Below are 26,447 nucleotides of genomic sequence, written 5' to 3' on the forward strand. Positions count from 1 at the left end.
GTCAGGTCAGGTATGGGAGCATGTGCTAGAATAGCGCGTCGCTGTGTCCACTTTCCGCCGGTACTCCAGGGGCCTCCGTCTGGCCATCCCCCAGGCAGATGCCAGGCCCATCCCCATCTCCTTGAGATGATGGTCAACCTGCTGCAACCACGAGGCACGTGGTCGGCCCACTAGCCTCCTCCACTCACGAGACTCCCCTGCTGAGAGAATCTGGTGAGCATGATCAGCGTCAGGAAAACGAGCCACATGTCTATACAGCCGCAACTGACGCTCACGGACTATGCAGGTAACAAATCTCATCCAAGTCTCTCTCAGCAACCGCTCGTTGGACACAAAATCCGACCAGCGATAGCCAAGGATTCTCCGAAGAGACCTGGTACCAAAGGAATTAAGTCTCCGTCTCAGATCCTTGGTCAGAGTCCAAGTCTCGCACCCATAGAGCAAGACTGGAAGTACCAAGGACCTGAAGACTCGAACTTTCGTCCTCCCGCACAGGTACCGGCAGCGCCACACCCCATGATCCAGTGAATCCATGACTCCCCAGGCCCGACCCAGACGTCTAATGACCTCTGACTCGCAGCCAGCAGAGACATGAATATCACTGCCAAGGTAAGTGAATCTCTCCACGACCTCAACATCCTCACCACAAACAGACACAGACAGGACAGCAGCATCCAAGATGTCACCGAAAGCCTGGATCTTAGTTTTGACCCAAGAAACCCGTAATCCCAACGGCTCCGACTCCTCATTCAGCACCTCGAGGGCCCCCAAGAGGATGTCTAAAGTCTCCGCAAAGATGACTGCATCATCTGCAAAATCAAGGTCCGAGATCTTGACATTCCCAAATGATGCACCGCAACTTGATCTCTCCGACATCCTCCCTAAAATCCAGTCCATACAAGTGCTGAAAAGTGCGGGGGCAAGTACACATCCCTGACGAACTCCAGTAACAACTGGAAATAAGTCAGAGATGGTACCACCACACTTCACAGCACTCTCAGTACCAGAGTAGAGTTCAGACATCAGATCGATCAGTTTTGGTGGCACCCCACGAAGACCAAGAATCCTCCAGAGGACATCCCGATTCACTGAATCGAACGCTTTACAGAGATCAACATACGCTGCAAGCAGCCCCTGCCGAAACTCTCGTCTGCGTTCAGTGAGGACACGAAGTGCAAGGATACGGTCAATCGTTGACCTCTTTGGTGTAAAGCCTGACTGCTCTGGACGCTGGTGCTCAAGCAGATGGTGGCGAACCCTATCAAGAATTATCCGAGCAAAGACCTTGCCCGGCACTGAGAGCAGCGTCACCCCTCAGTAGTTGTTGCAGTCTTGGCTATCACCCTTCCCTTTCCAGAGAGGGACAACAAGGCCCCTCTTCCAGTCAGTTGGGATGATGCCTGTGTTCCAGGCAGAGCACAAAACTGCATGCAACGACACGAGTGCAGCATTTCCATCAGCCTTGAGAAGTTCGGCATGGATGCCACAGTCTCCCTGGAGCTTTGCCCCGTTTCAACTGGTTCACCGCAGCCCGTGTTTCCACAAGCGAAGGTGGACCACAGTTGATTCGAGGGTCAGCAACAGGGATTGTAACACCCTTGACGTCCAACTCGACAGCGGGGGATCAGCCTGGTACAACCGCTCAAAGTAACCGGCCCAGCGGGCCTTCACTTCAGACTCCTCTGTCAAGAGCCTACCACTCTCTGCTCGAACTGCAGTGCTCCGAGGGATGGGCTTGGATGAACGTAATGCGCGAATTCCCCTGTAAGCGGGACGAGAATCACCTGTCCACAGGTGATGCTCTACCCCCTCACAGATTCCTCGCACATAGGCCTCCTTGTCCACCCTCAGTGCACGTACAGTTTTATGCCTCAGCTCCCTGAACAGCTCAGCTCTGCCATTCAGCCTGGCACTGCGACTCTGATCAATGGTATCCAGTGTCCCTTGAGAGACAAAATTCTTCTTTGCTCTGCGGTGAGCTCCAAGGCATCCACCGGCAACATCAAGGACGGTGGTCTTGAAGGCGCTCCACAACTCTTCAGGACCCCCCAAAGCACCCAGACCCCCCAAGTGTCCACTCAGCCTGTTCGCAAACTCCTCAGCTACTCTCTCATCCCTGAGCTTGGCAACATCCAGCCTAGGCTGGAATGGTACCATTCTCCAGGATTTAAGGTGCTGCTTCAGAGTTGCTACAACAAGCCTGTGGTCAGTATTGAGGAACTGAGCACTCCGGTAGGCCCTGCAGTTCTGGATCATCCTCCAGCGACCGTCAATGAGGACATGGTCAATCTCCTTTGCCACACCGCCAGCGTTCGAATACCAAGTCCAGCGATGAGCTTGCGGGCGCTGAAACCATGAACCAGCCACCCTAAGTCCATGACTTCTTGCAAAGTCAAGGAACTTAGTGCTATTCTGGTTCATAGTTCCTGACCCATGGGGACCAACACACACCTCATAACCATCCCTATCAGTTCCAGTCGATGCATTGAAATCCCCCAAGACTAGAAGTGTATCTCGTCTGGGGCACTGATCAACCACAGACTCGAGTGTAGCGTAGAATGCATCCTTCACGGTGAGATCACTCGCCTCAGTCGGAGCATAAACAGAGACCAGGGAAATGACACCTAAGGAGTGACGAATCCTTAATCTCATAACACGCTCGTTGACCGGTGTTACCTCAATTATCATTGGGGTCAGCTTATTGGACACAGCTACAGCAACTCCTTGGGTATGGTAACCATCAGAGCGACCAGACCAATAGTAGGTGTAACCACCCACCATTATCTCGCCGCAATCCGGTCTCCGAACCTCAGAGAGAGCTGCAATCCCGATGTCCAAACGCTTGAGCTCAGATGATAACAGAGACAGGTGATCATCCTCTCTTAGGGATAGGACATTCCAGGCACCCACCCGAAGGGACCGCCTCAGGTTAACCCAAGGAGACCGCCGTCTGGTGGACGACACCTCAGCACCACTCCGATACACTCTCCCGCAATCTGACCCAGGGATGTTACCCCGTGGTTTCCCTCCTATCAACAAAGATTGGGGGTCCCGGAGGTTTTGCCCCAATCCCGTCATCCAGTGAGCTGCCCTGCGAAGCGAAGCTGCACAGTAGGTACTCCCACGGAGTGGGTTTTCAGATTTTTTTGCGTTTTTGCGTTTTGCGGAATGAAGGGTTTTACGGTGGCCGGAGTGCAAATCCTGCCACCAACCTCCTAATAAGAAGTAACCCAACTGCAGGAGGACATCCGCAGACACAGTTGGGCACTAGATATGGATGGCCGTTGGCTCACAAGGAGCTCCTCCGCCCTTTGACAGGTTTTGTTTTTAATCCTGCTGGGTGTCCATATCCAAACACCCTCCTCACCAGAAAACCTGGTGGGGGAGACGGTTTAGTCGCCGACAACCCGACCATGGAACAGGTTAGTACAGGTTTGCATGGTACCTGTAGCAGGTCACAGATCGAACCTGACCTGACTAAAAGATCCTGGTATGAACCTACCAGTCAAGTTTCATAGAAATCAGTTGACTCCTCTGGCCTCCAGAGCTGTCCATTACATACAAACAAACAGACGGAAAACCTGAGAATAACGGTAGTCAAGCGACCACCCAACAGACAGAGACAGAGATTGGAACCATACTCTGTGCAGAGCGTTGGTGCTGCCGAAGCAGTCTCCTTGGCTATTGGGCACAATCCTGGACGGGTCGCCACTCCGACACAGTATACCAGCATGCTCGGACTCATTTTGCCGACCTCGGAAGGATCACAGGTCGAGTTAACCCCACCTGGTATTAATTCAACAGCTGAGCGGGATTTTAACTCTGGACCCTCAGAACCAAAGCCCACCACCTAAACCATTAAGCCAACACCAGGCGTGTCGACAAGAGAGGGGTGAAAACATAACCTCCTTCATCTTTCGTGGCGGAGGTAACTCGAGAGTTCATAGAACACCTTACCCCCACTTCCCCAATGCAGTGTTCAAGTGTTTAATTCAATTGAAATAAATGATGATGTGTAAAAAATTCCGGAAGCCGAGCGCCATTGCTGCAGTATCTTATACACCACCTTATTTAACATGTCACATTAGTTGTCCATGCCTGTTGTTTGTGTCTTTTATGACGATCTTAAAAACAGTACGTTTCCTGTTTTGAATGGTTTTCAATTTTGTTTGACTGCCAGACGTGCAGACAGAGTTAAAAAAAAACCATCTCGCTCTTCTCTGCGCATTGCACACTCAGTATGAATTCAAGAGCCAAAGTACTGCTAAACTCCACTTTTGTTTATCAATTCATGTTCAAAATATAACGTTCAATTGAAATAAAGTTGTTCTTCGATCATAAACTGACATTTAAGGATAGACAGACAGACAGACATAAGTGAAGCAATTGCTGAACCACAACCCCCACAAGGCCCCATGTTTTGCTTCACGTGTGCAGGGCAACACCCACATGTTGGCAACCATAGTGCAGCCTTTGATGGGCCAAATGGCCTTCTGCATTGAAGACCCAATTGTTAGGGAACGTACCTTCCAAATAACAGTTTATTCCAGCACGAGGCTCGTCCCTTTCATTGGCAGTCTACTCCATGTGGGTGGTGTTATCTTCCAGGCCCTCATTCTCTGCGAGGCGTCCCCTCATAAGGTGCTCCACCCTCAACCAGGGCACTTTGCAGCTTACTGTACCAACATGGCATGCAGTTCTTTAGGCTAAACAGCCCTGATGTTGTCCACTTAAAGCACGGTCTGTGTAATGTCCACTGAATTCAGTATTACTCCTTGAAGTCCATCAACAAGGTTTATTGGAAATAAAGCCACACTCCTGATGTTTTAGCAATAATCAAATCCTTACGTACAAGCATCTCCGTTCCTGGCCTGTGGCACGCTTCTCACACGCTCAGCCCTTCCGGATCCAAATGTACAAGATATCGTGAAAGCTTCAAAGACCACAATAAAACAAATGACTGGTGAGATTCCAAGGGTAAACAAGAAAACACTAACACCATTAACTTATTGCAATATTTCATACTCCTCCACCCTAAGATCAAAACATAGTATAACATTAGGTGCAATCATAATGCTTCAAGTAGAGCAGGATCCGCACTAGACAGGGCCGTTGCGGTAGCACCCTCCACCGATGCCCTCTGTGACTGTGGAGGAGTTCAGACGATGGAGCACATCATGTCGCACTGTCTCTTGCGGAAGTTATCGGAAGGACTTTTAGCTCTCCACAAACTCACCTCGAAGGCAGCCACGTGGCTGCTTAACCCGGACACTAAACGTCAGCGCAATCCATTTTGGCTATAAGCAAGAAGAAGAAGAGGAAGAAGTATAACAGGTGTTTAACCTGACTGTCTGAACGATAAAACCCAACGCTTGAGGTCCCATGATGGCGAGGCCCTTCCAGATTCTCCAGCCCCATAGTTGACTTCTCATCACCAATACCCCTACCCGACTTCACCACTGGCTCTTGCTGGTCCACAGCCATACTTGCAAGCTCTAGTCCTCCGAGGGCTCTGCCAAGAATTCAACTGGTCCACATGCCTACGTCTAGGCCCACCCCTATTTAGATGTACCTGATATGACATTGGTCCAATCTGCTTCGTCACTATACCCCGCAACCATGGATCCCCTTGTCCATGGTTCTTTGCAAACACTGTATCTTGGGGAACAAAACTACGATCTATGCCACCGTTGTACTCCTTTTGACACTCTTGCTGTTGATTTTCACGCACGTTCACTCTTTGGCGAACTAGATCCAGGCGCAATGTCATCTTGTGATTGACCAATAATTCGGCCAGTGTATGGCTCATCGTCTTGTGTGGGGTCGCATTTCGAGCACAAAAGGCCTGAAATTCAGTAGCGGAGAAACAAGTGCCATTGTCCAACACCAGATGTTCCACTAGACCATGGGTTTTAACAGGTCCATCAGACATTCAATAGTAACTGTTGCGGTAGCAGATGCCACTGTATGGATTTCTACAAGTTTTGAAAATGTATCAGAAGCAACCAAAAACATTCGGCCCAAGAATAAAGGACCTGCAAAATACACGTGGAGCCGTTGCCATGGTCTAGCACTCTAGTTTGCAACTCCCACGAGTGCAAGACTGCTGCAGGAGGGTTCCTGGCATTCATTTGGCATGCATTGCACCCCTGCACCCATATTTCAATATCCTGAGTGATACTGCATGAGCCACCACACATAGGACCTGGCTAAGGCCTTCATACAAACCAACCCTGGGTGCGTCTCGTGCAATTCCTCAATATTGCTGTGACCAGAATTTGGAATCACAACTTGAAGGCTCCATACGATACAATCGCAGTTCACGCTCAATTCCTCTTTCCGACTGAAAAAATGATTCAGTTCCATGCATGAACAATGGTCAGGCCATCCTGTCTGTAGGCACGTGTAGACCTGACATCACAATTGGTCCCTCCTATTCCAATTCTTCATGTCTACTGAAGTAACTGGGGATGTGTGGGTGTCCACGATGTGCATGTCCATCTCAGTCTCAGGCACGCTGGAAGTTACACCCAGACTCTCAGGTAAGGGTAACCTACTCAGTCCATCACAATTACCATGATCCCTCCCCGGTTTATACCTGAGCGAGTATGAATATGCAGCAATAACTATTCCCCAACAAATGACTCTTGGAGATGCCACATGCGAAATGGGTTGGTCTTCTCCCAATAAACTCAACAGGGGTTTATGATCACTGTGAGTCTCCATGTGGTGACCCCAAATGTGTTGATGGAATCACTTCACTCCAAAAATGACTGCAAACCCTTCTCTGTCTACTTTGGTATAATTCAATTCTGCTTGGTTCAGGGTCCTCAAACAAATGCTATAGGCTTTTGGGTACCATCATTCATTATATGCGACAATATTGTACTCACTCCATATGGTGAAGCATCTACCGATAGCACAAATGGCTTGTTACTGTCGTAATACACAAGGACCTCTGCTGCCATCAACAACCGCATTGAATGTTGAAAAGTTTGCTGCTGTTCGACTGCCATTTCCACACAATGCTGTTATGTAACAAATGGTACAGGGGTTCTAAACCGATGAAACCTTTGGAAAGAAACGGTGGTAATAATTCAACATCCCCAGAAAACCCTTCAGCAGATGATGAAATACTTCACCCAAGTTCACATGGTGAACTTCCTGGTTCCTAACTGACACATGGAAGTTGTCCACATGAGCCACTACAAATGGTATCAATCTTAACGTGCCTTCCATGAATTTCGAGAAAATTGCTCGAGCTGATGATGTGCCACAGGGCATAGGGTTGTAGCGATACAAGCCGTGATGCATATTGATAGCAGTATAGTCCTTAGAGCCCTCCTTGAGCTCCAGCTGTTAATATAGTTACGGCCACGGGTACCGAGTGTATTATGAGGGGGTTAATCCTCGTTTCTCCTCGGAAGAGCCGGACCTGGGGCCACCGCTCACAATTAACTTCGTGGTACGGTGGGTTGCTTTGCAACCATGAACGCCAATCAGTTAACCACGAGTTCCAGTATCCACCATCTAATTTTGCCATTTAACTCGAGGTCATGTGGCTTCCTGAACGGGGAGCATGCCCTCGGCAAAGCACCAATCTTATCTTGATTAGATCTTAATTAGGGTGGACGAGCGTTTAACCGCTGGTGCGTGCCGACTATTACAGGTCAATTTGTGTGGTCATTACCTCCCAGTCTATCTTGGCTCAGACAATGCTGGATCAATGGAAGGAAAGGACAAGCACAGACAGGTTGGAATGTTAACAAAGCAATATATTAATCAGGAAAAAATAAATAAAAATCAATCAAAATAATCGTAAGCAAATAGATAATCAATCAGGCACTGACAGAAAAAGGGACAAAGACCAGATGCTTATCTCTATGCCTTACTTAACAATTAAACATGAGGCAAGGGTACCCAGCAGATCATTTGGGGGGGGGGGCGGAGAGAAATCCGGTCTCGCTCACCAAGGTAGAAGTCGTCGTGCGTCAAACAAAATGTCCCAAAATGTGTGAGCATGCCTTGGTCCATTGCCAGCGTCCTGCCTTGCCGTGCACCCACCTGCAAACAGGCTTGAACACCAATCGACATCACATCATCACCTACAGGAACCAGGGACGCCAAGTATCAGGTACGCCAAGAGCAGGTCTCGAGCAGAACCAGCATTAATGGTCCAAGCATCACCCACCGTCAGGAGCCACAGGAGTCACAACCAACGGACAGCAGTAAGGAGCTGTGAGGCGCTGTAAGGCTGTCACCAGCGATCAGAGTTGCAAGGCTGCAAGGCCGTCACCAACTGTCACAAACTAAACTGTGGCCAGCTCACCAACTGTCTCACCGGAACTGACTGGAGCTGAAAATAGCCGTCACCCAGCTGTCACAAAAACTGTCACAAAAACGGTCCTCTCATCCTTTTTTATAGGCGGCCAGCCTGGGCGGAGCCTCAAGCAGACCAGCCAAATCCACCTTGCCTAATGGCACATCGTTCATGTGACAAACTGCCATTCTCGCCAACAGCAGAAAGCAGCCATTTGCCGGAACAACCGAGTGAAAACATGAAGTGCTCACAAAACGTCAACGGGCAGTTATCACCTCAATGTTCAGCCCGGTCCAAAAAAGAGCCAGTTAGCGTCCACAGAGCTGCTAAACGGGGTGCCAAACGTCGATGGACAACAGTGGGTGTCAACGTCGGTGAAGGAGGTGGGTGTCGGACGTCGATGGAAAATAGGTGGGTGAGGTAAATGATTCAGAGCCATATTTGATCGTCAGAATAACTGCTCAGGAAAAGCCCGCGGTGTGCTTAATCAAATGTCCTGTAAGTCCAAGGTGTAAATAAATCGTCCACCTCCAAGCCAATGTGTCCTGATGGAAAGCGGGTAGACGAGCCTCCGTTGGGCTCACAGCTATCTCCCGTGCATGAACATGTCTGTCGTGAAGAGAAAAAGGCCGTTCCATAAGAAAGGGAATCTATTCTTTACCCTTCTCCAACGCATCAAAGTTAGAATCCCACCAAACATGTGGATGTGTCTATCCTGGACATGCATTTAGGGAAATAACTGTATGAGGACCTAAATATTTGTATGCATTAGTCAGATCCGATTCTGAAATCCAGAACAATATGCAGCCGTGAGGTCCAACTTGGACCATGTCTCACTACTGCTCATCCCAACCAATGGGTCTTCAACCTTAGGAATTGGGTACTGATCCACGACTGCTGCCTGATTGAACTATGACTTGTAATACCCACATATCCGAAAAGAACCATTGGCTTTCAGAACGAGAACCACAGTGGATGCCCATTCTGAAAAAAATGGCCCCATTCCACCTCCGGATTGGCTTTCAATGCAAAAGGCACAGGTCTAGCATTGAGCAACTTAGGCATTCGTCCTTCTCTGATGCACAGCTTTGCCCTCATACCCTTGACCTGTCCTATTCCAGGATTAAACAAATCCTTGTATTCCATTGTTAGGCTTGCCCTGGAGCCTTGCCCTTGGCCCCCATCGTCCTGCAACTGCTTGATTTCTGACCAATTCAATCTGAGCTTCTCCAGCTTGTTCCTGCCTATCAAGCTCAGGCCTATTTTGGCTGCGACTAGTCTCAGAATCATTTTCTGTTCCTGGAACACCACCTCCATATCGACTTCACCGAGTACTGCACAGGGACTTGCTCACGTGTAAATGTTTTAATTACTTGATGACATGGGAGCATGGCAGGCTTCTGTACGAGTGAGTCAAAAACGTTTTTTGTTGATGACAGAGCATGATGCCCCCTTTCAATCTCCATAGGAACGTCCACAGCTCCAATGTTTAGTATATACACATAGGCTTCGGCATCCAATATATGGAAGAGTAGGTCGTACTCCACCTCACTGAGTCCGTCAACGACCTCTGATGATGGTTGGTTATCTTCAACTTCGCCCATCTCAGACAGCTCCAAGTACTTCACCTCTGACTGCTGACATAGATGGCTTTGGCTTGCCAACCTGCGTGACAGCTGGCTTTGTTCTACAACGCCGGGCAATGTGTCCCATTTTATCACACCAGAGACACTTCTCATTCCAAAATCGGAAGATTTCTCTGAAGCATGTCTGCCTCGACACCTCCAGAAACCTATTCTTGCTGTGGCCGAATCAAATTATTCCATCGACATGTTTCTCCCGGAAAGCTTGTTGAGTCCTGCATCTGATGACTGATTCAATGCCAATCCGCTCGACCCTTCACAAATTGCCGCCACTCCACCTCTTAAGCCAAGGCTTTCTCTATGGCCTGGCCCAATCCAAGATCAGACTCCAACAATTTCTTCTGCAGAGCCTCATCTCTCACCACAAAGGTGAACTGGTCCCATATCATGTTCTCCAACAGGGCTCCATACTCACAATGCTCACTAATTTGTCAAAGCCGAGCGAGGTATACACTGTTAGGGTTGTGGGGGTAGATGGAGGAATTTCATAGGAAAGTTAGCATTGAATAGAGTTGTTTGGGCTGTGGACGTGCAGGAGACATCTCAATGTAATTAAGTAGAGAGACTGTGAGCTTGTGTTACGTGTCACCACACGGGGGGGGGGGGGAGGGGGAGGGGTGGGGTGGTGTCAAATGGATAGGGATGAAGGATAAGTTTCCCCAGTATGTAATTACCCCCCTGTGACTTTCCCTACGTTTTTGTATGACAAACCAGCAACGATGGAGTTGCACTTTTATAACAACAACTTTAATAAAAGCTGGCCAAACGTGCCGAGTGGGCAGATGCCCCACCTTCCCAGGTTTCGCGCGAGCAAGCCACGCCCCAGAGGTGGAACGGTTGTTTGGGGTGACATCAGGGAGAAATACAGAGGAACGCATGACTGCAGAGTGGGGGACGCACACGGTCAAGAAATAACGTAACTAGGAGATGGCCTGGAAGAACAGGGCTTCACGGCTGGCTTTCCTTCGACACATGAAGAAGACGGCATGATTCTCGTATTCATGCCGAGTCGATTTGGTTCACGGACTGAGCAAGACGCTGGCCATCGATTCTTGGCTGGTCATGTGGGACGGACTTCGTAACCTTGTGTATGTCACCGAAGGGGACGGTGCCATTCTGCAAAGAGCGTATCGGCACGCGCGATAGACGAAGAAGCTGCATGACGGTCGGTGAGCCTTGGTGTTGAACACCACTCACAAATTGCCTGACAAACGTTCCCGCTGCGAGAGAGCGGCTTGGTGCCATTTTACGCGCGTCCACACGTGCAAATTGAAGGGCCCTCGATTCCACGTTCCATAAAGCCCATCTCTGGACCAAGTTAAGTGCCAGAATAAAGGAAGGATTTTCTTTGATTTTGTTTCCCCTTGTCTGTATTTAAGTCTGTGTGTCGAGGTGCCTCGATTTAGACTTTAGGATTAATTTACTTCGCGTCTTATTATATTCTGATTAATATTCCTTGTAAATATTTGTCTATTTTCATTAAATACGTTTATTTTAAGTTGCTGTGTCCGTGTATTTGTCGTGGGGTTCGAGTATACCCCCCCCCCCACCACCACTGTGCATCCATCCGTGCCTCAGTTGCTCCGCCATTGCACCCCACTCCTCCCGCGTGCATTATAATCTCTGAGGATCAACGTGTCCGCCTCTTAAGAAGAACCGCTCGGCTATCCGGGCTGGCGGTGTTAACCGCCCGTCACCACAAATTGGGTCAGGGGAGTAACCTGGACCGCCAGCTCCACAGCAATACTTGTGGCCTGTCCTGGCTGATGTACACACCCCCTCAGCTGAAACCATGCTGAGGTTTCAAAAACTTTCAGCCAGAATCTATATACAGTATAGCATGACATCTGAAAAAGTGGAAGACGGATTCGGGTGAAACTTGGTGGGCAAGATGGGTGTGTAACAAGGACGAATTGATTCGATTTGGGTGAAAATCCGAATCCACATGAAGATACGCGAATTTTTTAATTATTAAAGAGAGATTGGGCCAAAAAACGATATATGGCATGATATTTGTAAAAAAAATTATTGGGCCCAATATGTTCGACTGGATCAGGCATTGCGTGGAGGTAAGTGCTCTACCGACTGCCCTTCTGGTCTTAAATTGTATCTCAAGGTCAAATGCACTCTACATGGTCAATATGTGTTCAAGGCAACAGTCACTGCATTGTGTTTGTAATGTTTGTGAACAGATCTCATCAAAAAGTGAATGTTCTGTCTGTGTTTATTCATTCTTCACCGGACTACCAGCTTCACCCCCCCCCTCCCACCCAACCCCATCCAAAACAACACCCTGGTGATCCTGTATTACTTGCCCAACTATTCTCCTCCTCGCTTTTCCTCCCCCACCACTCCCCCAGTGAAACACATTTGATAAACCGATGGATTTAATTAATGTAATGATGATGTAGCCCAGGAATGATGGGCCAAATGGCCTCCTGTTGCCTCAAGCTCCTTGTATATCCTTGCAATGCAACACAACTCCATGATGGGGGATTCTGAAACCCACGTGATCAAATCGTCGTTTATTAGTGTCAGGGCCCATGAAGGAGCAAGAACAAAGAACGGATCAGGACACAACAGAATAAAAAGAACAGTAGAAAGAGAGAAGGGGGTCGGGGTGGTGATCATACCAACAGCAGGGATGAAGGACGAAACAGAGGGAAATTTGAATAAATAACTGAGGTGGGGAATAATGAGAGCAAGAGGAGGACACGGGGGGGGGGGGGGGAGGACAAGGTGGATACAGCTGTACTCAAATAAGTGAAAAGAAAAACTGAAAAATTGGAAAGAGGTTTTCTTGGGCAGCGGGATTGGAGGGGAGGGTGTGGCACTAATGGGGGTAGGAAAGATCATTGCTTTGGATGGAAGGGGGGGTGATATGAGGTGGTGAACAGCTGGCTTGAAGACTTGGAGGGAAGAATGAGATTGAAGATAATGTGGCAGTTGGTTACACAGGTGGGAAAAAAAGAGGAACGAATGAGTGGAGGTGAGCAGTGATCCTGGATTTAAGTAGTTTCATCAAAAGGGAGTTGACGGTGGACCGTATGAGCCCTGCAGAAACCTGAGGGGGACAAAGCAAGGAAAGAACAGAGGGTTCAGGACCAGAAAGGAGGTGGAGAAAGACAGAGAGACCACTGACTTGTTTTTGATGGGGCAGTAATAAACCCATAGACAGCTTCATTGTGGGAGATTCCAATGATATTGAAGACCTTGCATGGTTTCCATGGGGGTCAAACTGAGTGAAATGTATCACTCAAAGGTTCTTCCTGTCATGTCAAGGAGTTTATTCACAGATCAACACGCGAACTTCATTTAAGAGTCCATACTTGCTCCAACTGCCGCACCCCCTCCGTATCCCAAAAAGGATATGGGGCATCTGTGAGTTACTGCAAAGAAGAATATGCTACACTGAGCAAGGGAGAGCAGTACTCCATTAAGCTGCAGATGAAGGCCTTGTAGGTGGATAGGAGTTCAGGTGTGCCGAGGAAGGACTTTGCACGATGGAAGATGCCCAGTCAGCGACTGACTTTGGAGGCCAACTTAGAGGTGTGGTTTGCCCAAGAAAGATTATGGTTGATAGGGAGGTCCAAAAGTTTGAATTACTGAAATTCCTCAAGAGGATTGTGAAGACAGGAGAAAGGAAGGTTTGCTGTATGGTCCTTTCGGAAAGAGATAGTAAGAGTGTGAGATTTGTCAGGATTGAAAGAAGTATTCCAAGTGTTTGATGGACCACCTTGTTATTTTATCGTGGTCTGAAGAGAGGGAAGAGGCTGCTGTATCCCTATGCAAAGGACAAAGGATATTATTGTGAGGGTGGAGTCATCAGGAAAGAGATAGAGGGGATAAAAAGAGGTAGAGGATTTTAAAAGGATAAAGAGGTTTTTCCAACAGAAGTTTTGCCATTTTATGGAAGAATTTCCAAACTTTCCAATGTACTAAGTTGGCCTGTTTGGCAGACCCGTCTGAGCTTGCATGCAGCACACATGGCTGTGACACCAGGTTTAAATCGACACACTGTATCGATAAGTGCATCGTCTACTAATTTTCTTGTAATTCATGTAAAACTAGAACGGCACCCGGTAGACCGCATACCTCCGCCAGGTGAAACAGTTTACGTTTTGTGTCCCACTGATGAGCTGAAACTGGATCCAGACTTTTAACCAAAATCGAATCGGCTGGTTCTTGTCACCTAACCAGCTCATCCACCTCGTTTTGTGAGAACTCATCCACAACTTTTTGAAATCTCGTGCTCTATATCTTTTTCGGTCCCATCAGTCAATGGTCAGTCAATATATAATAAATAATAGGTCAGGATAAGTCAGTTGGTCCAATTCAAAATGCAGATTAAAGAATATATATATATATATATATATATATATATATATATATATATATATATATATATATATATATATATAAATATATATATGGGCACTCTTCGACGTCACGACATCACCAGATATGCCTCTGCCCACATTCTTACATCATGATACATACATGTACCCAAGTTTAATTTAAATTCCTGAATCCAGATTCAAAATATTAAATAATTCTGGCTGCTAGACCATGCGTCCGGTCAGGTTGAAATTTAAAATGTATATTCTTCATCACTATTAGAACATAATTGTCATGTTTCACATCGATTGATAAAGCGGTTCAAGAAAAATAATTTTATAAGATTTTCGTTCAATCCAATATCTCTGCCAGACCATGTGACCTATTAATTATTCGTGAACACCCTGGCATCGCCAAGGCTTGGGGTACATGTGCGTGAAGTTTCCCCTCGATCTGTCCAGCTATTCTGGAGAAGAAGGTTTTAAAAGGTTTATTCTTCAAAAAATCAGAGCTGCCAAACCATGTGACTGATGACATCATAGGTGGAGAACTTTTTGTTCCTCATGGATAGGCGATCATACCCGTAAAGTTTCACCTCGATCTATTCAGCCATTTCAGAGATTTTTGAAGGTTTTTATGTTAAAAAAAAAGAAAGACTGCCGAATCACGTGAACAATGACGTCATCAATATTTTTTTTACCCCCATGCAATTCAGCACTAGATCACCATCAAAAAATTTCAAACTGATCGGATAAACGTTTGACGCATGTAATTATGATGTCATAACAAAGCCATCAATGACATCATCAAAAAAAATCACTTGTTTCCCATGGGGAGTATGAGTACTTCACATGTGCCAAGTTTGAATTCTTTCCATGGAGCAGTTTTGGAGATAAAGAGGTCCGAATTTTTTTCTTTTTTCCAACACGACTGCAATACCACGTGACCGATGACGTCATAGTTATCATAAAAGCATTCCACATGAGTAATCACACCTATGGTGAAAATTTTGTGCCAATCGGATCAGCAGTTGCAGAGAAAACAGAGAAACTTAGCATGGACGGACGTGCGTATGGACGGTCAAGTGGAAAACATAATGCCTCTGACGACTTCGTCAGTGCAGGTATAAAAAAAAATAGGGGCAATACCTTTGGGCGCTCACTTGCGAGAATGATATACTGAATCAGAAAAAATGTACCAATGATCCAATTTTACAGCAAATACCTATTTTGGTGGAAACCCCCAACTCCCACCCCCCCAGTAAACTCCTGTAAGACCCCAATTAATTTATTTTTGAAGTGTGAACAATCTTTGGTAGATCACGGGTGATAAAGGTTGTGGTCGAGTTTCATCGAAATTGTGTGTGTGGTTTCAGAGAAGAAAGCAAATACATATTTTGGGGGGCAACCCCGCTGTAGACCCCTTTAGACCCCAATTGTTTTTCATGTTATGAACAAAAGTCAGTACATCACGGGTGATGAAGGCGGTGGTCAAATTTCATCAGAATTGTTTGTGTAGATTCTAATAAGAAAGAAAACACCTATTTTGGGGGGCAACCCCCCTGTATTCCTCCTCAGCCCAAGACTTTTTTTAAGGTATGAACACACTTTGGTACATCATGGGTGATGAAGGTTGTGATCAAGTTTCATCAGAATTGCTTGTGGAGATTCTGAGAAAAAAAGCAAATACCTATTTTGGAGGGCAACCCCCAAAGAACCCCTCAGGGCCAGATTTTTTGATATATTTTTTTGAATGCCATGAAAAAAACTTTGGTACATACACGGTGATGAACGTTGTGGGAAAGTTTCATCGAAATCGTATGTGCAGTTTCAGAGAAGAAGTCGTGAATATTTGTGGACGGACGGACGGCGAGCCATCTCACAAGCTCCCCGGAACGACGTTCCAGGTTGGCGAAATAGACAACAGTGTGGGGTTGAATCCTCATCAATTAATTTCTCTGCCACCACCCCCCATTGACCCCTTTAATATTACCGACCCTCATGAAAAATACGAAAACAAAATGGAACAAATTATTTGAAAAATCCACTGGATCTGCAAGTCCAACATCCTTACCTTCGACCAGACCTCATACTGTATGTTCATAACTCGTATGTAATAGGTGGACACATTTTGCATAATAGTGGGGAAACTTAGCCAGATATAGCATAACAATTGTGCATTTTGTGAGGAAAGCACCAAATTTGGCACACCAGTAGCCTATCGTATTATGAATAGATTTGGATATTGGGCTATCTCAAATTCAGCCGCTGATGGCTGTGGCGGCCATTTTGAGAAATGGCCGCCAGTGGCTACTGTAATGACATATCTGCTTTACTGGAGAGGAATGCAGGTTGATAGTGAAAGTTTATTTACTAATAAAGGTCCAATAATGGTCAAAGAAAGTAACAATTTGATTTGGTTGAGAAAAAAAAGGTTAAAGTGGACTAATTAGTCTTATTAAGACACAGATTCTGAATGAAAACCAATGATAAACATTCATAGCACTATCGGCTTGGCACGTGGTAGTAGAAGTGGTGTGCGTGCATATTGACCCCGGAATCGCACACGGTTGAGTTGCCAGCTTACACTCGTTGACTCGATTCATTGTTATTTTGTTCTGTGCCCATATAGTTCTCTATGCTATCCCATTGTTAACCGTAGTTAATCAAGTTGAGTTTGGTTTGCGGGGTGCAGTTTGGTCATAGGATTATCTCAGTCACGGATTACCGGGTTACGAGGTTCTGCATGTATTTCCGTTCTGCCTTCACGGCGCCAGTTCCAGTTTGCTACTGAGTGAGGAAGCTCTCTCTTCATACCGGCGTGTTGGCGAGATATCTTTACCATGATAACTCGTTAGTTTTCGGGTTATCTTCGTTCGATTGACGGCAATGCCAAACCATTTGTAAGTAGTTTTCCATTCTAGTTTCCATTTTCATGGCTAAGTTAATTTGTTTTGGTCAGTTTGTTGAGTAACCCTTCCGTTTTCTGAAACTGCTTTTTTATTGACTCTTACAGTCAATCACAACACATCTCAGCACATCGGCTCGAAGTAACCAAAATATGGATGAATTCGGTCGTATTGGGAATGAAGCCATGTAACTCAGATGATGGGTGTGAATTGTCGATGTGCCGTCACCAGCGTCTGTACAAGATTTTACAAGTGGCAATAGTATTTATGACTATGGGCTTGGAGAAAACCGGTTTAATTCATAACTAATTTATCCTACATTGTGTCATTGCAGATCCTGATGGTGGTGGTTGCTGGTGAACAGAAGATACCTAGTGTAACATTGAACAACTTGACCATGTCCAAGAGCTTCCAATTGGTTGGCCTTGAGCGTACTGTCCCATCAACATCAACGCACCCAACTCAGACTAACTGGAAGCTGTGTATCATTTGCCAAGAGGACAAAGCAGAGTCTCTGACATGTCCTTCACAGTCCAAGCGAAAAGACTCTGGGAGTGGGTACAGTTCACTCGCAGCCAATTTGATCAGATTCAGTGAGCTTGGACAACTTCCAGGAACACTTCAGTTGGAAAGACTCAACGAAGGGTATGGCATTGAAGCGGCCATGGTTGCAAACAATGCTTTGTACCATCAAACCTGCAAGCTCAAATATAACAATACAAAATTGCAAAGAGCAGAAAAGCGAACACTCATGACAGAAGTAGAGATCCATGACGTACCAGATGCGTGCAAACGCACCAGATTTCATTCAAGATCATCCAGTACAGAGAAGGCCCAAGAAGCCCAGTGTTTCTTCTGCAGACAACCTGCAGGAACCGATGGTGTTCACGAAGTTGCAACATTTCAAATGGACAGTAAAGTTCGAGACTGGGCAGCCATTCTTGAAGACACAGAACTGCTCGGCCGACTCAGTGCCGGGGACATGGTCGCCCAGGACGCCAAGTACCATAAGAAGTGCTTATCAGTGCTGCACAACCGTGTTAGAAAGGCCCAGTCTGAGGGACACAAGTACAAAGACAAGGAGCGAGAAGTATCACGTATTGTCTTCGCCGAACTGGTCCTCTACATAGAAGAAGCTAGGCTAGATGAGGAGACAGCACCGGTGTTCAAGTTAGCTAATCTCGTAGAGCTCTATCAGTCCAGAATGGAACAGCTTGGGGTTAAGCTCGACACAAGGGTGCACTCCACACGACTGAAGCAGAGACTCCTCACCCAGTTCCCCGACATGCGCACACACACAAAGGGGAGAGACGTCCTGCTGGTATTTGAAGAATACGTTGGGGCTGCCTCCTCCATCCAGCTGGGGCTGGGGCTAGAATGACGAGGGGGTGTACGAGCCACACTGGATGAAGTTACCCAAAACAGCCCACACCTGCTATGGGCTGGTATCGTGCAAGTGCAAGAAGAGCTGTCTGAAGCATTGCAAGTGCAAAAAGGCCGCACTTGAATGCACGTGTGTGTGTGTGTGTGTGTGTGTGTGTGTGTGTGTGTGTGTGTGTGTGTGTGTGTGTGTGTGTGTGTGTGTGTGTGTGTGTGTGTGTGTGTGTGTGTTCACAAAATTGAGAGAATATTAACAGAGCAGATTGTGTCACTGATTCAGAACATTTAAATCAGAAAACTCTCGATCAATTTCTATGAGTGAGATGTCGGTCGGTATTCATATGAATGAGACGCAGTCCATGATTCGTTTGCCACCATGCTCAACAACCACTGACTTTACATAAGCGATGTTGGTATTCATATCAATCAGACGCAGCCCACGATTCGTTTGCCACCATTCTCAACAACCAATTTCTCTGAGTGAGATAGTTATCCGGTACAACAAATAATTAGCAGCCATCTTGCAAAATGGCGGCTATCTTTAAACTTGAGGTGGCTACAGGTCATGTTTTTCTTAATTCAGCTTTTAATAAATGTTCAAACCAATGTTAAAGTGAAACTATAGTCACCACTGGTGGCCATTTTGAAAAATGGCTTCCAGAGCCATCAGCTGCTGAATTTGAGATGGCCCAATATCGAAATCTGTTCATAATATGTTAGGCTACTGGTGTGCCAAATTTGGTGCTTTCCTCACAAAATGCACAATTGTTATGCTAAGTTGCCCCACTATAATGGATTCAGCCTTTGGTAAAACTCATTCATGAGAAATTACACTTGTGTTTGTCTTTCCTCCGGTGATCTTTCAGCCTTTTTTGCTCCTCTTTGCAGTTTTACCAAATCACCTTTCTTGACATCACTAAACCAGACACAGTAAGCGTACAAGATAACACTCTCAATTACTGAAGCATAAAAAAGCTTCATAACAGTTTTATCAACCCCAACTGATTTCAGTTGCCTGAGTAACGATAAGGGGATAAAAAGAGATAAAAAATCATTGTTGTCCTTTGGACACCAGCGGTTTACTGTGTTCTGACAATGATAGATTATCATCAATGATTATACCTAAATACTTATATGAGTGAACAATTTCAATATCAACATTGTTAATGGTTACTGGAGGTAACTGAGGTTTGTATTTCCCAAAGTCAAAAAATCATTTTCTTCAGTCTTTTGAGTGTTCAAAAGTTAAGTATCACTCCATCATGTGACAAAATTCTGAATAGTGTTTCTACAATCCAGTTCACTATCTTAAACAATCACAGCATCATATGCATATTTTAAAATGCTAACATCGAGAGTGAAATATAATCGTTTTGTATGGAGAAAAGAAAGTAAGAGTGAAAGAGCACATCCTTGTGGGGCCCCAGTGTTCATTGTTATCTGTTCTGATGAAGTTTTGTTTGGGTTCATTGGGATCAATGGAGGACGGTTATCGATGGACAGCATGTTGTGTATCTATGTTGAGCCAATGATTCGGTTAGCTCATGACTGTCACGTGAATACATGTGCTCCGATGGCACATGATGGATCTGGAGTGACGTTAGCAGCTGAAGCCTCCTAATAAAAATCATAATATTCCATTCATTCATTGGCAATGCTTTTGGTTCAGAGGGATGCAGTTTCCTTGACGCAGGAGGTTCGTGGGTTGGACAAACACCGAAACCTAAACCTGATCTGGGTTCATGAAAAACTTTATAATTACTTAATTAGTGGACAGTATTACCTCTGCCACCAAAGGTGAATGGAGATTGTTTTTATGCCTGTTTGTTTGTTTGTGAGCATCATATCTCAAAAGGTTATGGATGGATTCAGCTCAAACCACCTGGTGGACTGTTTGAGTGTGTGACAAGGACAAATTGATTCAATTTTGGTAACTACAGGTGGATAGAAAACGTCAACTGTTCAGCCTGGCGGAGCTATGCACTCTACCGAGTGCAGTTCGAGTTGGGGATTGTGGAGAGATTTCTACAAAGGTAACCATAAAAAGGAAAGGTGTGCACAAACTCAAAATTTTAAACACCAGTCTGAAACACCTATTAACACCTTCAGGCGTCATCCATTTAGAATTCTGGACAAGACCTGTAACAGCACTTGACACCAACTGACATAACAGCAAGGCTAGCAGGAAGCAAAGTGAAGCAGGTTGCCTCATTTACAAAACCCCAAATCGTTATCGGTGATATCCTACTTTACATCAAATTGGATTGCTTGTTAATAAATCAGGATTGGACAGAAAAAAAAATGCAATACCAGGAAAGAGAAATGATGGGAGGAAGGAGTAAAAAATAAAAACTCAGGATATGAGATAGTCTAGGTTAGACTTTTTTTTTAATCATCACAGATGGGAGATGGTTGATTAGAAATAATAAGAATGTACAAGTCTGGAGACGACGATGGTTCACGAGCGGTATTTGACGACGTAGATTGTTTCAGAAGTCAAAGATGAGACAATGTTATAATGTTTGACCAAGTTATAAAAATTATCAACATGATGTGGTACGAGTGACAGGTTATTAGCTGCAAAATGTCGAAAACCCGGTTTCGTTCAACAACTTTCAAAATTTGACCTTTGCATAACCTTTAAAGGTCACAAAACAATGTTGTGGACATTAAAATAAGGAAACAGTCACAAGTGGTAAAGTTTCAATTTCCTCCACTGAATAGTTTTCGATGTACACTCAATATGTGTGATATCAAATGGTCATGTAACACGTGGTAAAGTTTCAATTTCCTCCGTTGATGGTTTTTTATGTACACTCAATAGGTGTGATATCACATAGTCATGTAACATGTGGTAAAGTTTCAATTTCCTCCGTTGAATAGTTTTCGATGTACACTCAATATGCGCGATATGAAATGGTCATGTAACACGTGGTAAAGTTTCAATTTCCTCCACTGAATAGTTTTCGATGTACACTCAATATGTGTGATATCAAATGGTCATGTCACAAGTGGTAAAGTTTCAATTTCCTCCGTGAAACGGTTTTCAATATAAACTCAATATGCACGATATCAAATGGTCATGTAACACGTGGTAAAGTATGAATTTCTTCCTTTGAACAGTTTTCGATGTACACTCAATATGTACGATATAAAATGGTCATGCAACATGGGTTAAAGTTTCAATTTCCTCCGTTGAAGTTTTCGATGTGCACTCAATATGTGTGATATCAAATGGTCATGTCACAAGTGGTAAAGTTTCAATTTCCTCCGTGAAACGGTTTTCAATATACGTTCAATATGCACGATATAAAATAGTCATGTAACATGTGGGAAAGTTTCAATTTCCTCCGCTAAACGGTTTTCAACATCCGCTCAATATGTGTGATATCAAATGGTCATGTAACATGTGGGAAAGTTTCAATTTCCTCTGTTGAACGGTTTTCGATGTACACTCAATATGCACGATATCAAATGATCATGTAACATGTGGTAAAGTTATAATTTCCTCCATTGAGTAGTTTTCAATATACACTCAATATGCATGGTATCAAATGATCATGTAACATGTGGTAAAGTTTTAATTTCCTCCATTGAGTAGTTTTCAATAGACACTCAATATGCACAGTATCAAATGATCATGTAACATGTGGGAAAGTTTCAATTTCCTCCATTGAATAGTTTTCAATATACACTCGATATGTACGATATAAAATGGTCATGCAACATGTGGTAAAGTTTCAATTTCCTCCGTTGAAGTTTTCGATGTACACTCAATATGTGTGATATCAAATGGTCATGTCACAAGTGGTAAAGTTTCAATTTCCTCCGTGAAACGGTTTTCAACATCCGCTCAATATGTGTGATATCAAATGGTCATGTAACATGTGGGAAAGTTTCAATTTCCTCTGTTGAACGGTTTTCAATGTACACTCAATATGTGTGATATCAAATGGTCATGTCACATGTGGGAAAGTTACAATTTCCTCCATTGAATAGTTTTCAATATACACTCAATATGCACGATATCAAATGGTCATGTAACACATGGTAAAGTATGAATTTCTTCCTTTGAACAGTTTTCGATGTGCACTCAATATGTACGATATAAAATGGTCATGCAACATGGGGTAAAGTTTCAATTTCCTCCGTTGAAGTTTTCGATGTGCACTCAATATGTGTGATATCAAATGGTCATGTCACAAGTGGTAAAGTTTCAATTTCCTCCGTTAAACGGTTTTCAATATACGCTCAATATGTGTGATATCAAATGGTCATGTAACATGTGGGAAAGTTTCAATTTCCTTTGTTGAACGGTTTTCGATGTACACTCAATATGTGTGACATCAAATGGTCATGTCACATGTGGGAAAGTTATAATTTCCTCCATTGAATAGTTTTCAATATGCACTCAAAATGCACGGTATCAAATAGTCATGTAACATGTGGGAAAGTTTCAATTTCCTCCGTTAAACGGTTTTCAATATACACTCAACATGCACGATATAAAATAGTCATGTAACATGTGGTAAAGTTTCAATTTCCTCCGTTGAACGGTTTTCAATGCACGCTCAATATGTGTGATATCAAATAGTCATGTAACATGTGGTAAAGTTTCAATTTCCTCCGTTAAACGGTTTTCAATATACGCTCAATATGCACGATATAAAATAGTCATGTAACATGTGGGAAAGTTTCAATTTCCTCTGTTAAACGGTTTTCAATGCACGCTCAATATGTGTGATATCAAATAGTCATGTAACATGTGGTAAAGTTTCAATTTCCTCCGTTAAACGGTTTTCAATATACGCTCAATATGAACGATATAAAATAGTCATGAAACATGTGGGAAAGTTTCATTTTCCTCCGTTGAACTGTTTTCAATATACACTCAATATGTGTGATATCAAATGGTCATGTAACATGTGCTAAAGTTTCAATTTCCTCCGTTGAACTGTTTTCAACATACACTCAATATGTGTGATATCAAATGGTCATGTAACATGTGCTAAAGTTTCAATTTCCTCCGTTGAACGGTTTTCAATATACACTCAATATGTGTGATATCAAGTGGTCATGTAACATGTGCTAAAGTTTCAATTTCCTCCGTTGAACGGTTTTCAATATACACTCAATATGTGTGATATCAAATGGTCATGTAACACGTGCTAAAGTTTCAATTTCCTCTGTTAAACGGTTTTCAATATACACTCAATATGCACGATATCTTTTTTTTTAAGGTGGATGTTTTTTTTAAATTGCTCTATCATGCATAAACTTTTGTCGCAATGTAAAAGGTGATATTAAATGATATTGAACCCATTCCTTCGTGGATGAAGGGAAGTGCTTTCGGCCCACACAAAAAAATAGAAAAAAAAATAGGCCCACACCAAAAAACTCACGGTTTGTCAGAGTCAAAGCTCTGAGCTACTTTTATCACCCACCATGAAATGCTGCTGCAACATTGGGTGGCGGAGGTTCAATTTGTCTAAAATGGGTGTAGAATATCCTGTTTGTGAAATAAAATTTGACATCAACATCATTCATGTTTATTCTCACATTATTTCAAAAGTAAATGTTGAGCGTATCATGCTGAGTGACATTTTTCAAAAGTGACATGCTGCTTCTACTCACCAAACAATGGATGGAGGCCCTCAATGTCAGAAAGGAGATCAGAGCCGTCTCTCGAGACATATCTCATGCTGTCGATACAGTCTGGCATCCTGCTTTACTCGCCAAACTCTCTACTTATGCCATCCAAGACCAACATGACTTTCTGACTTCTTCTACTCTCAAAGCCAGGGGTCTTCAACCTTTTTGGGCGGAGGGCCACAAAACCAAAGTGGTGGTGAGAAGCGGAGGGCCGCACCCCAAAAAAGGACGCTAAATTCCGAAAAACGTGAAAAAACAGTTAAGTACAGTTTTTATTGAAAACGCACATGTAAACCTAAACACAATTGAGAAAAATAAAGTTACATGAAAGGGCCTACGAGCACATTCAATGAGATGGCTGGTGCTGCTTACCAGCAGAGAGTGTTACAACGTCCGGTTTGATGGAGGACACAGAGAGCAACAGAACGTCACCGAGATGGGCGTCCGTCAGCTGGGCACGCGTCTGGTTTTTGAGCAGCTTCATGCGACTGAAGAGCTGCTCGCAACAGTGGGTAGAGCCAAATATTGATGCTGTGTTAAGGGCGAGCCACACGAGGTTGGGATAATTGCCGGAAGGGAGGATGTGGAGGCTCCAAAAATCCAGCAGGGGAGAGGCAAGATATTTACCCCTCAAATCGTCACAGCACTGCAGGTCGATGAGCTCCATCTGCACATCAGGAGGGGCAGTGTCGCAGTCAACATCAAATGGCGAAGAAAACAACTGGAACTGCCGGCTGTACGATCGGAGATCCTTGAAACGGGCAGCGAACTCGACCCTGAGGCAACCGATTGTGCTGGTGGCAAAGTCAGGTGCGTCACACAACTCACAGGACTTCAAGGCGAGGGAAGTGTGTGAAGTCCCCCTTATAAAAATAAAATGTTTAATGAAATATTTTTTTAAATGTAATAAAACGTTTGAATAAAATGCTTTATGAAATAGTTTTTAAAATGTAATTTTAAAAGCGGAAATTTCAACAAAAATTAGTGCTGAATATATTTTTCTTGCCAACGAATATCATAAATGAATAATCGTGTTAAAAACACATGTGTCTTATATGAATCAAAATAAAAATAAAAATTACAGAACGCTTTGATCATTGACCCTGACAAATTGGCAGTATTGCGGGCCGCATTGTAATGTAAACTTAATATGGCACCGCGGGCCGCATAAATCCGTCTCAGGGGCCGCATGTGGCCCGCGGGCCGCAGGTTGGAGACCCCTGTTCAAAGCCAACATGTGTCTGTCAAAGGAATCCTTTCATCTTCTCTCCCAGTTAAGGATGGAGTGACCCAAGGCTGTGTTTTTGGCCCACTCCTATTCCTGATCTTCATCAATGATCTCTCCTTTATCTATTTACTGACGACTCCACTCTCTGCCGTGCCATCCCTCATCCTTCAGACAGGCAGGCTGCAGCCTCTTCCATCTCTTCAGACCTTAAAAATCAGAACCTGTTCAAACACTTGGAACGTGTGTCTTTCAATCCTGACGAATCTCACACTCGCACGATCTCTCTCTGAAAGCACCGCAAGACAAACCCTCTATATACTTTCTTAACAGTCCTCTTGAGGAAGTTCAGTCTCTCAAACTCCCGGGTCTCACTATCAGGCATGAGCTTTCTTGTGTAAACCACATTTCAAAGTTTGCCTCCAAAGCAAACCACCGACTGGGCATCCTTCATCATGCAAGGTCTTTCCTTGGCACAGCTGAACTTTTGACAACCTACCAGGCCTTCATTCGCAGCTTAATGAGTACTGCTCTCCTCTTTAGGCCCTGCCTCAAGTCTTGCCCTTCCTGATGCCGTGGAATGCAAGGCCCTCAAAATCATTGGCATCTCTCACACCGAAGCTCAGTGTTTATGCTTGTTGCTCTCGCATTGCAGACAGGTCGGTGACCTCTCTGAATTCCACCACCTCCTTTTTGGTCTTTTACCCTCTGCCCCTTTTTGTCTCTGTCCATCCCAGGTTTCTGCAGGGCACACAATGTTTGCCATTAATCCTCTTCTTGCTCACTTCCACTCATTTGTTCCTCCTTTCTCTCACCTGTGGAACCAACTTCCCCAGACTGTTCAGTCCCATCTTTCAAACCAGGGCTTCAAGACAGCATTTCACCCCCCCCCCCACCCACCATCCATACTCATGGTCCCCTCTACCCCAAATGACCGTGTTCCCAAGTACTCCCTTTTCAAGTTTATTGTGATTTCCCACC

At 44.7% G+C, this 26,447-nt stretch overlaps 2 protein-coding genes across 3 annotated transcripts in view; one reads left to right on the plus strand and one right to left on the minus strand.

The window, feature by feature from the left end:
* The window catches only part of LOC147030826 (centrosomal protein of 78 kDa-like), a 97,897-nt gene extending 71,560 nt beyond the window's left edge, over window positions 1-26,337 (minus strand). The window contains exons 1-3 of one of the 2 annotated variants that reach the window (XM_085875331.1): window positions 24,869-26,337; window positions 24,614-24,737; window positions 24,224-24,402 (exon numbers count right to left, since the gene is read on the minus strand). In XM_085875331.1, coding sequence (XP_085731457.1) covers window positions 24,224-24,311 — 88 coding nt within the window. In that variant the 5' untranslated portion in view covers window positions 24,312-24,402; window positions 24,614-24,737; window positions 24,869-26,337. The remainder of the gene's footprint in view (window positions 1-24,223; window positions 24,403-24,613; window positions 24,738-24,868) is intronic. The other variant, XM_085875334.1, reaches the window with a different exon arrangement.
* On the plus strand, window positions 16,865-24,131 carry LOC147030828 (uncharacterized). The gene is made up of 2 exons (XM_085875339.1): window positions 16,865-17,203; window positions 17,544-24,131. The coding sequence occupies exon 2, from the start codon at window positions 17,550-17,552 to the stop codon at window positions 18,588-18,590; it is 1,041 nt and encodes a 346-aa protein (XP_085731465.1). The 5' UTR covers window positions 16,865-17,203; window positions 17,544-17,549; the 3' UTR covers window positions 18,591-24,131.
* Window positions 26,338-26,447: the final 110 nt, after the last annotated feature.

Source organism: Eptatretus burgeri, chromosome 3 (genome assembly GCF_056783735.1).
Source record: "Eptatretus burgeri isolate ZD-2024b chromosome 3, Ebu_testis_v1, whole genome shotgun sequence".
NCBI classification, from domain to species: Eukaryota; Metazoa; Chordata; class Myxini; order Myxiniformes; family Myxinidae; genus Eptatretus; species Eptatretus burgeri.